The 12332-nt window shown below is 43.6% G+C and overlaps 1 protein-coding gene across 1 annotated transcript in view; it reads left to right on the top strand.

The window, feature by feature from the left end:
- Positions 1–5393, top strand: part of ints15 (integrator complex subunit 15) — a 6066-nt gene extending 673 nt beyond the window's left edge. Inside the window, exons 2-8 of the mRNA XM_080777368.1 lie at positions 672–875; positions 1570–1791; positions 2258–2423; positions 2598–2875; positions 3329–3563; positions 4504–4543; positions 4744–5393. Of these exons, the coding sequence (XP_080633494.1) occupies positions 678–875; positions 1570–1791; positions 2258–2423; positions 2598–2875; positions 3329–3563; positions 4504–4543; positions 4744–5059 (1455 nt within the window). The 5' untranslated portion in view covers positions 672–677 and the 3' untranslated portion in view covers positions 5060–5393. The remainder of the gene's footprint in view (positions 1–671; positions 876–1569; positions 1792–2257; positions 2424–2597; positions 2876–3328; positions 3564–4503; positions 4544–4743) is intronic.
- The last annotated feature ends 6939 nt before the right edge of the window (positions 5394–12332 follow it).

The raw sequence follows: 12332 nt of genomic DNA, 5'->3' as shown, positions 1-12332 counted from the left end.
AGTACAGAGTAGTAGAGTAGCAGCACTGCTGTAATGTTGTTGCACCTGCAGCTTGTAACCACAACCTGCACTTGTCTTAAACCATGATAACCTTGTCAACAGCTGCCTGTGACAATTATTAATTGTATTTGCAGTGCATGGGACAGTTATGGACACCACAGTACATAACATGACATACAGTAAGGTGTGTCATAATAGTAATGGTTATAGTTTATTTGTTAAACATCATAAAGCTCTGCAAACACTGGAAGTCTTTTTAGGAATTATTTCTAAATTCACTGGGCCATTAATTCAGTCCTTCCTTCCGCGTATGCCCACATACTACATTATTATATATATTTTTATAAATCTCATACTCAGTGTTTGCTTTGAAGCACATGTTGTTTACACTATTTAAATGCAGGCGTCTAATCGCCTGGATTTTGGAAAGCATCTTAAATCGATACATTATCAATAACAATACTGTATTTTGCCTTGTAACTATATTTTTTCCTAAGGACACAGTTCCTAATTTTATGGTCTACTTCCGCGACAGTGTTACGCAACAATAGCCGATCTACATGCTCAGTTGCTCACAATGCATCTCAAAGATGGACATAGGAGGGGCTAGCGCCTCTCAAAAATAATAATAATCTGAACCTGATTGTACCCGCTGTGCCGACTGTTCCCAGGCGGCGATGGGTGACATCCGCCAGTCGCTGCTGCCCCGCGACGTGCTGAACGCAGCCAAGGAGCTGCTCTACCACCTGGACATCTACATCTGTAACCTGGTGCAGTCCAACAGGGGGCAGGCTGCCCAGGTCGATGCCAAGACACTGGACCTGGTGGAGGAGTTCATCCTGCATGCGCCCAAGGACAGGAATGCCCCGCCCAGGGTAACCGACTTAATCTTGCTTGTTATTTAATCAAATAGTCGAGAGAAGCAGTGGCGCTGCTGATGGCCTAGTGGTTAAGGCATGCACCATATACAGGCTCTTTTGCTGCCTGACAGCGAGTCCCAGGTTCGATTCCCAAGTGGAATTTTGCTGCATGTCTCTCTCCTTCTCAGATTCCTGTCAACCTTTAGCCTGGCATCTCAGCGTTTTCTTTTTCTTTCTTTTTTTTGTCACTTCGCAGCTGTGCCCAAATGGGAGAAAACAACTTTTTTATCCCACAATTTTGGACCCATTTTTTCACCCAGTGTGAATTATCAAATGTAATCGTGGGCGCTAGACTCTCTGCCAACCTGGGGAGAGCAATGGACTGACCTCATGCTTCCTTCTACATGCATGACGAGTCCAAGCCGCTTCTTTTCACCTGACGGGGGATTTTCCCCGGTTGGACGTAGCGCAAGAGACACAGAGAGACATATACAGAAATATCCAGATGTGTGGAACAGGTACTCTGTGGGGCATGGATCTCCAACTTCCATCGTTACCGACTCGGTGCTCTACAGCCGTGCACCGGTCTAGTATTTGAAATGAGTGTTATTGATTTGAAGTCATATCACCTTGCCCTACACTGATAGTTGATATTATTGAGTGAGTCTGGGTTCTGAAAGCTGTCTGTCTCTTATATGTTGTGCTTCAGAGGATGAGTGCCCTCCAGGAGCTACAGCTGTTGGAGATCATGTGCAGCTGTTTCCAGGAGCAGAGCCGCGACGCCGTCCGCCAACTCACCTTCTCCGCCCTCTTCAGTCTCCAGGGAAACCAGGCGGACGAGAGCCGCATGGCTTTGCTGAGCAAGCTGGTTTCCATGGCGGTGGCCGTGGGCAGGGTGCCCATCTTGGAATGTGCTGCTACCTGGTTGCAGGTGAGGCTTTGTATTGGTAGGGCTGCTCCTATTTGAATATTTACTTAGCGGTTATTCTATCGATAACTTTTTTGAATAATCAAACCATCCAGAAGCTCGTCTTTGTTTTGTGTATATCAATTAATTGATGAATCGCTTAAGTTTGTCTATTTCCGCCGTATGTAAATCAGGCATAATAGTTGGGATGGGTAACAGAGCACAAATTCTAGGTACTTTACTTGCATGTGCCAAATGTACTCGCCAAATACTGGAACAACAACTAAAGGTGACACAATTATTATTAAACTCATAATAATGTACAGTATCAGCTATTTGTATTTGTCCTAGTTTGTGTGCATGCACCCCATGTGCGAAATCTCGTGCTACTCATGCATGTGCACATACTTGTGTGTTGGCGTGCATGCCCATAATGTATTTCCTGTGTGTGTAACTTGAGCGGTGGTGATGTGTCCCTGTCTTCGTGCAGAGGACCCATCGTGTGTTCTGTGTGCGGTTGGCCCGGGTCCTGGTAGACGACTACTGCAGCCTGGTGCCAGGCTCCGTGTCCACCCTGCACAACATCCACAGCTCCAGCCCTCGCTTCTGCTGCCAGTTCATCACCGCCGTCGCCACTCTCTACGACTTCACCTCAGGTACCCAACGCTTATCCATACGACGATAGCTCCGTTTAACTCATTAAGACCAGTTTCTACAAATGTCTTCTAAATCATAACAGTTTTCTGTACCAGTGGTTCTCAAACTATTAAGGACCCCAAAAATTATATGTAATTGGCCTTTTCTCTCGATGTATGTGTGTGTATTTGTAGAGGAGCTAACCCCTCCTATCGAGCTCCTCCAGATGATTGTGACGTGGATTCAGGACGACCCGCGCCTCGTCCTCATCAACTTCCTGAACACGGCGCTCTCGGGCAGCCCTCCCATCAGTTCCATGGACATCACGCCACTGGGAGGGCTGGTGCGCTGGTGCGTCAAAGCCCCACTGGCATTCAGACGAGACCAGAAGCCGCCATTGACGAACGGCACGACAGAGAGCCATCCGGAGGCGGGGTCTCTCTTCTCTGCACTGCATTTGAGCGTTCTTCAGGTACATGCGCCTGTGAAGAAATTAGATGGGTGTCACCTCTCGATTTCTTTTAACACCTTAAAGTTCAATTAATCTATGTGATTAAACCAAATGGTAAAATACAGTAATACAAGACAAAATACTACCAGAGCATATTCTATTCAATTTGAAGAAGATATCAGGAAAGTGTTTTTTGTTTTAGAACTCTTCCTGGGGTCCACACCAAACATAAAACATATAATATAACACAAGTTAACACAATAAAAATGTATATAAAATAAAATGTACGCACAAGACAATAAAAGTCCAGTAAAAAAATGTCTTTTAAGGAGATTCTTAAAACATGCCTTACTGTGTGCGCTTTAGTGATCACAGTTCATAACGTGTTCCATATTGTTATTGCCCTACAAACATTACCTGCATTTTAGGAAACTTCTAGTCTATTGTGTAACACCCAACCGTCTCTCTCTGCAGGTCTTCATGCTCTTGCCCAACATACTGAATGAGAAGGGGCTCTTCGGGCGCCTGGCCCTGCTGCAGCTGGAGCCCCTGGCCGCGCTGACCAACGACCTGTCCCGCCTGCTGGACCAGGCCGATAAACATGCACGCTCTGCCGCCGAGGCGCACACGCTCTGCCAGCTGGCCCTGGACCGCCTGGCACAAGCCCTCCAGGTGGCCATGGCTAGCGGAGCGCTGCTCTGCTCCCGAGGTGAGGCGGCGTTTTGGGTTCTTCGACAGGACGTCACGTAATGAACCATATGGAAAATTCAATATTGACATTTTGTTATGTCTCAGCGATGTGGACAGTCCTGCAAAGCTGCTGCCGTTTTGAGTATAAATTATGCTATTTTCATGGATTGAAGTTCTCAGTCACCACAGCTGATTTAGTCATTTTTTATTCTATAGAAGCCAGCGTGTCTTCTATGCATGTTGCGCAGCGACAATAGCCTATATGCAAGCTCTCAATGCGTCTGTGACACATTGAGAGCTATTTTAGGTTATTTTAACATTAGAACACTTGAAATGATCAAACCAGCAATATGTTCAGAAGCATCTTCCATAGAATCTTAACTGTCTCAGATAGTTCGTACAAAATCAAACGTTAAAGCCTCAGTCCTTCTTCACCTGGTTGGCAGTATGTAGAACAGCAGGAACAATATGTTACTAAAACAACATCATTTTAGAATACATATTGTGTTAATTGTTTATGAAACAGTGCTAGTGTACAGTCGGGGCGTCTTTCATACTATCGGTCTATAAATCGGTCAGATATCCTGACGTGAAAACGTATTTTTTGTTTACTAAAGAGCCGGAGAGATCGGGAGACCCCTGTTATTGAACAACAATGATGACTATGGGAATATCGAACAATTTAACAGTTATTTAACAAAAACATTTCAATTACAGCAGAACCTTTAACTTATGATATCTTATATCTTATCTTCTCCTTCCATCATTGTTTTTCCGTTGGCTATAAGAAAACCTAATGCACTTCTGTGAGGATTGACTGAATTGGTCGGCGATTGGAAAGTTAGATTGTTTAATTACTCCTCACTTATCGATCGTCTACTCGCTGAATAAATAATTAAGACTTGATTTGACAGTGATTTTATTGTCCTCTCATCGTGATGTCTTCTTGTTTCACACAGAGGACCTGAGGGCCATCTGCTCCCGTCTCCCCCACAACAAGTAAGAACCAGCATCTATTAAAGGACCACTTCACCACTTTTCAACCTATCTTCATATAATAGGTCCTCACTAATAATCATGAACAAATTGCACGGTTTTTCCTACTCAGTCTGTGTCATACTCTCACTCACACTCTCTCTTCCTGTGTCTCTGTCTTTCTGCGTGTGTGGGTGCTTGTTTCCTTCCTCTCGTGTCAACAGTTTGCTGCAGTTGGTGATGTCGGGCCCGGTGATGTACTACAACAACATCCACACGCCCCCGCTGGCATTCAGCCCCCACGCCTCTCACTCGCCTCTGGCCTCACACCCCACACACACACCCCTGGCATCGCACCCCACGCACACACCCCTGGCGTCGCACCCCACACACACACCCCTGGCATCGCACCCCACGCACACACCCCTGGCATCGCACCCCACGCACACACCCCTGGCCAGCCACCCCTCGCCTCACCCCCAGTACCCCTCTCAGCCTTTCCTGACGGGGATGCCCTTCCCCTATCGGCCCAGTCATTAAAGAACCATCACACCCAGCTGCAGATGTGAGGCTATGTGTATGTCAGGTAATTAGGGACACTCTGTGAGTGTGTGTGTGTGTGTGTGTGTGTGTGTGTGTGCGCGTGTGTAGATGATTGCGTGATTCAAGTCTGTTAAACAGGGTTACTTCTGTAAAAACAAACGTCTGAAACTATGAGGCTGTCATGTTTGTCTAATAAATGTTCTTTTCTTTTTTACTCAAGTGACAATTTCTCATGTTGTTTTTTAGATTCACCACCAGTGGTCACTGTTATTCTATTTACATGTTACAGTACCAGTCTGCAGTGCTGGACTGGAGTTTTCAGTTTGTTTAAGGGGCAAGATAGCACAGAAACAGTGTAAAGCTCAGTTGTGCTTAAATTGTTTGAATTAAATTATTTTAATTTAATTTCTCAAAGGCGTATGCTCCATTTTCAATACCTGTGTAAAAAATAATAATATATATATATTATACACACACACTCACGGTATATAATATATATATATACATATGTTTATTACTAAATGAATAATTCTAACATCATTGGATTAAGGAAACTTAACCACAAATGACTTATTTTCCAAAACTTTGGAATGTGTATGTGGAGCAATAAGTCCTACCCATAATTCTCTGAATGAATGCCCTGTCAGTGTCTCCATGTGAGGTGAGCCCCCAGCTAGCTTGACCCTGCGTGGATCCTGATAGCATATCGCTGTTCCGCAGCACACAGCATGATGCTCCAGCCCTCCCTTCTGGAGGTGTTCAGCTGCCCTCATCCACCACTAGAATTGCATCATCCCAGCGTCAATGACTGCACTCTTTGACTTCAATGCTTTGGCGCGTTGCAGTGCGGGTTCAAGGAGGAAGTGCCATTAGTGTATCTGAGCCAGGGTGTGTGTGTTGTGGAAATGCATGCAAGATATTTCTCAGTTTGTGCTCTCTTTGTGTTTTAACGACACTGCATCTTGCTTCATTGTTCCGCAGTTTTCCTAGCTACTGTAAATGTCAAACACCTGCTGCCACAATGAAGAGGAAGTACATTTTTCTAAATGTTGCCTTTGTCCTCTGGTGTAGTCATTGTAATCATCATTTGAGACAGCGTTAAACAGTATCTTTCTCATGTTACTGTTCTTTGTATTGTTCTTTCCTCGGAACAAAACTGTATAGCTACCCAAACACACAAATCATCTCCTGGTGAATGAACGGCACACACACTCAAAGTAGTAAGTAGCCTTGCCGAGCCATGAGGCCCATAGGGCAGGAGCCTATCTCCTGTTTCTGTAGCGTGAGGCAGCTTGATGTACAAGTACACCCCCTGGGCATGACGCTAGTATGTCGCAGGGACTTACGCCCAATCCAACCCTTGATGCTGAGTGTCAAGCAGGGAGGCACTGGGTCACATTTTTTGTCTTTGGTATGACCCGGCCGGGAATCGAACCCCTACTGTATCTCCCAGTCTCAGCACTCTCAGGGCGGACACTCTAACCACAAGGCCATTGAGCTGGAACACTCTACATACAGAACAAAATAAGTCTTCCTACTTCCGGACAAGGAAGCTTACGAGGAAAAGTCACCAACGTCATTCCTGAACCGATTATGTGACAAAGGTCACAATCGTTCATAGTATTTCATGGAACTTCCAGTGCGAGGTTTGCCACCAATGGGTGGTATGGCGCATTCCCGGAAAGTCAAAGTTGCTGTTTACATTTCGATATACTTGAAATTAAAATGTATTTTTCGATGCAGCTACTATATCGTTACACCCCTAGTTCCTTGCTTCCGGGCCCCTTCCCTACTTCCTTACCGATGATACTACTAATTAAGGCTCTGTTCCATTCTGGTCAAACAGTGTCAGGGTGCTGATAATGTGCATGTTGGCTCACTGGTTAAACAATCTGCTACATTGGGTTCTCAAAGTGTCCGAGTGCGTTCCAAATGGCCCCGGTACGGGTACGGCCCGGGTGTGTAACTCTGAGAGTGTGCAAATGGTTCCATTTGTACACTCAGAGTTATGGGGTTCCTTGAAATTAAAAAGTTTGAGAGCCACTGTACTCTAAATGGAACAGAGCCTTAATTAGTATCATCGGTAGTAGGGAAGGGCCCCAGAAGCAGAGAGTTATTCTGTGTGCATAGTCTATAAATAAGTTCATACTGTAGATTACAAATCATAATGTATCCCCCACAGTAGGGTGGGAACAGTACTGGGAGCGTCATTGTACTGTATACAGACTGTACATTATGCGACACCCATAGCTGATGGGTGTGTCCAGTGATAAGCATATCTCTTCTGGGAACGTCATGCCTTTACTGTTGGTTCTGTGGAAGCTGCCAGCACTGATACCATTCAGGGTAAAAAGGCGCAATACATGATGGAGCAATGTTTGAGGGGGCAATTTCGAAGCAAGAAGGCTGAAGTATGACTGGGGTGTTCTGTCATGCATACATTAAATCAATAGACTGAATAGTTTCTCCCAATCATCCATGGTGGCAAGATACACAGTAGATCTGGGACTTTTTGTTCAAATTCCCACAGTCAGACTGTACATATATTTTGTTATACGACCATGTCGCTTGTCGATCTTTAAGTGAAAAACATGTTGGTTATTTTCGGTGAGCAAGCTGATCCAAATTTAAATTCTCCAAAGTTGTACCTTGTCACCAAACATGGGCCAGAACTCACCGGACAGTGACATGCCAGAACTCACCGGACAGTGACATGCCAGAACTCACTGGACAGTGACATGCCAGAACTCACTGGACAGTGACATGCCAGGCTTGAACTGAGAAGAAAGGTTTCCTTGTGCCCATGGCACTAACTAACTATACCTATGTAATCAAGTACTGTACTTAAGTACCATCTTTTTGGTATTTTTACTTTTTCAGTATTTATAATTTTCAATATATTTACTTCTACCCCACTACATCTCAGAGGAAATATTGTACTTTTACTCCACTACAATTATATTAAAACGTATTATATTATATTATTATTAAAAAACACACTAACCACTTCAGGCCTTTTTCGGACATTTGAAAATAGCTGATCTACAAGCAATGTGCCATGGTACGACACATTGTGAGCTTGTAGATCCGCTATTTTCAACAGATTTCTTAATACCTTTTGAACTTGAAATGGGACATTCTGCACAATGAGTACTTTTGCTTTATATTTTGATGCCGATACCTTTCTTATTATTTACTCATTTCATTTTTAATACGGGACTTCTATTGTAATATATCTACATTGCAGTATTGATACTTTTACTTAAGGAAAACATGTGAGTACATCTTCCATCACTGCCCAAGGCCAGCTGTAACCCACAGTCTTAAAGTAGCCAGGCTGGGCCTGGTGTTGGCATGGCCTGCTTCTCTTTGCAGGTGTGGAGTGTGGTCGACTCCATCCTGTGTCAGCAGATGTAGAAATTGGTTTCCCGTGGAAGAAATCCTCTCACGGCCAATAACCACAACTGACTCAGAACTGCAATTGAGGTCTGACTAGACTAGAAGTTTCAGACTAGGTCTTAGTATATATATTATTTTTTGTTTTTTATAAGCATAGTTGTATCTCTGTCTGTCTGTCTGTCTGTCTGTCTGTCTGTCTGTCTGTCTGTCTGTCTGTCTGTCTGTCTGCCTGCCTGCCTGCCTGCCTGCCTGCCTGCCTGCCTGCCTGCCTGCCTGCCTGCCTGCCTGTCTGACTGCCTGCCTGCCTGCCTGCCTGCCTGCCTGCCTGCCTGCCTGCCTGCCTGCCTGTCTGCCTGCCTGCCTGTCTGTCTGTACCAGAAGAAAGGATGTAATCAGCCAGCCAATGTGAGTGAACCCTGCCCCATATCTTCCATAATAGCTCATAGATTTAGTAGAAGTGATGGGTATGGTGCACACTGTCTTCGGTATAGAGCAGAGGTTTTCAACTGGTGGTCCGTGGACCACTGGTGGTCCGTGAAGGTATTGCATGTGGTTTTTTATCGACCACTAGTTGGGAAACGAACTAGTTCATTAAGTGACCTGGTGATGTATGATGACATCAATGTCAGTTACTGGGAAGTCGGATGTCAAGAACTTCCACAGAAAGGGAGTTTGAATTTCAAGGGAAAGTGAACCGGATTGACTGGTTGAGTCTATTAGGAAATGTCAAATGTGCCCATATAATCATGCAATCGCATGTGTCTGCTATCTATGAGTTTAATATGGAAGGTTAAGAGAACAGAGTAAGGGCAACCATGGGAAAGGAATAGCTCCGGACGACTAGCATTATGCCAGTTAAATTACTGACTGTTAAGGGCTTGATTTAATTCACCTCAAATTAACAAATTTGATATTAATTTTAATATCCCCTCACCCAACTCAACAGTGGTCCCCAGGTTGATTCTTAGTCAGGGTGGTGGTCCCCAGGTTGATTCTTAGTCAGGGTGGTGGTCCCTGGTTCATAATCAGTTGAAAACCCCTGGTATAGAGCATAGCTGTGGCCGTGGTTTTCTGGAAAAACAAATGGCCGATTTTTCAGTGGGTCCAGAAAACCAGAAAACCACTGCTATGCTCTATAGGTTAACGGGTCAGCTTTGTCTGTGAGACAAGATCAGCATTGGTATGTTTTCATCTATGAAGATCTGTTTAATAAGCTACTACATTATCTTCCCATTTGGACTGTAAAATTGGCACCCATCACACATGCATCACAGAACAGGAACAGTATAGCCAGTAACTGTTTTTGTTTACTGGCAAGCTGATTCCGTTTTGGCAGAACCTCAAAATGTGTGATAAGCTGATAACAAATGCACAGTTAAAAAAAACCTGAAGTATACCTTTAATACTTCCTCTATGTTAATTAAACAGTGCCAGAAAGAAGTGAAGCAGTGTGTATGCTGTCAACTGTGCAGGGGAGGAATAAGCAGACATAACATAATTATATATTTGGGGCAGGGCTTATGCTTCACTCCAAACTGTTATTAAGATATATGCCACAGATTATTATAAAACTGACCCAAGACCATAAACAGTTGTCCATGAATGTTTTGAGGCTGCATGGGTTTGTCTTCACCTGCGACTACCGTGAGACCGCTGTTTGCCTTTCTCAAAGGGAGATCGTCACCAATACAAACTAAACCCAGATGAGCGATAAACGGTACTTTAGTGAGATTTAGCCTTGTCGTGGGAAACGGAACCCACCTCTCTCACACATAGTCCGTGTCAGGCAGAGCCATGCAGTTTCTCCAGGCACTGTGTGTGGTTCATCAACAACAGTGCAGGTGGCAGCCAACTGAAGTGGGGAAGAGACTTAGGGCTGGATTAGTATCATCCTGTGAAAGAAATATCGTAATGACCGGCGGATTGAAGATTCAAAGGAATTACAGTGACAACGACTTTATGTGGAAATGGGCTTTAATGCAGCAAAATTCTCTAACTAAGCTCAACGCTTGAGCATCAGAAGGGAGGGGTTCACACAACAATTACCCCTGCCCATGGTTTCAACCAGTGTGTATGCCTACACATATTATAACATAAAGGCTGAATAAAACACAAGATAATAATGACCTATAGCCCATTTGCCAAATCAATAACACATGCACAATAAATAAAAAAGTAAATGTGCACGAGGCATCCTGGGAAGGCCTTCTTTGTCCTACGGCACACCCAGTGACACTATACAATATAAAGGAGTGTGTCATCATGTCTGATAAGCTGTTTGTGTGTTTGTATGTACTATGTATGCATCCATGTGACATGAGTGTGACATGAGACATTGTTACTGCTGAGGAATACATCATTTCTGAGAACAATACCTTTGTCCCACCATGCCGTTAACAATCAGGACAGTGGCATGCTACACACTAGCTACCATTTCTGTAGCAGGTCCTGCAAATATTATGAATAGTCAACACATCCCTCCATAATCACCCTAAGGTGTCGTGTGTTCTTGCTCCATGTTAGAACCTGGTTAACTGAGCAATCATCGACATCATTACAACAAAAGTTATAAAAGTTATAAGATAAATAATGAATTATAAATATGTCCATGATGCATTATGATGCGTCATAGAAAGTGTTACATAATGGAGAAAACCTTAGTTCAAATCCAAAGTTTTACCACAGCCTAGAAAAATGTTTCCTCATTGGCTCCAAACACTTGCTGCATTGTGATACTGTCATCACAAACCCCAACCACAGGGAATATGTGGGGGAAGTGTTAATTTTCATAACGTTCCTAACCACCTGTAGCTGTTCCTGTAAAACACTGTAAAAAAAACCCCAGTATGCTTCATTGATTTTTAACAGTTGCCTGTATTATGTTTATTAAACTATAATACATTGAGGGCAGCCACAAATGTGGACATCTGTTTGCTCAGACTTCTCTTTATAATGCCTTTGAACTGAGAAACTAGATCTGCTTTTTGTGTGAATATGTGAATGTGAATATATATACAACACAAATCTTGATGGGGTGCCTCCTTGGCATTTGGAGTATTTGGGTGTCCTTGACGTAAAAACGTTTGCAAACCACTGTTCTCTAGACTATAGAGCACCGTTATTACATGTGGCTTGACAGGGCTAACACCCGCTCTTGGAATGACCACAGTAATGATTACACATGGAAAAGGATAGACTTAAATTGCACTTGTGCCAGCAGTCTCTGCAGGGGCTTTGCATTCTTGGCCCGAGAAACCACGCAGCTACAACAACGATTTGCTGGAACTAATACCTCTGAACTTTCACAACTTCTAAATCCTCAGCTATTAGGCCACCGGTTTCAATGAGGGACAGAAATCAATGTCCCATTATGCCAGCTGTTTTGTGTTGCAGAAGATGTAGTTGTCTCTGCGATCAACCCAAATGAATGGCGAGCAGGTTGGAGACTATGTGTCCCTGCCAGACTACATGCTGTACCGTGCATTGTTCAAGTCAAGAAGGCATTTGGTTGCTATCTCACCTTTTTTGTTTTAAACAATGTTTATTGAGATTTTTAACTTAAAAGAAAATACAAGAATTTATTTTTGCAATATCATACAACAAACTCACCCTTACAACAGAACAAAAACATTATGATACTATGGCTGACTTCTTACTGACAGTTGAGAGTTGAAAGCCTCCTATACAACATCAATCAATGTTTGTGTTACGCAAATTGTCCATTCATTATCAATGGGAATGTAATGTTTGTGTATATAGGACAAAGTTTGTGCACACACAGTAAAAGCTGGACATAGGAGGGGCTAGCACCCCTCAAGAATAATCCTTATATGTAAGGCTATACATAAAGGACAAGAGGTACCCTAAGAGA

This window comes from Protomyctophum bolini, assembly GCF_963924005.1.
Source record: "Protomyctophum bolini genome assembly, chromosome: 12".
Taxonomy (NCBI): Eukaryota; Metazoa; Chordata; class Actinopteri; order Myctophiformes; family Myctophidae; genus Protomyctophum; species Protomyctophum bolini.
The sequence above is the reverse complement of the archived record's forward strand: the minus strand, read 5'-3'. Positions and strand labels throughout refer to the sequence as shown.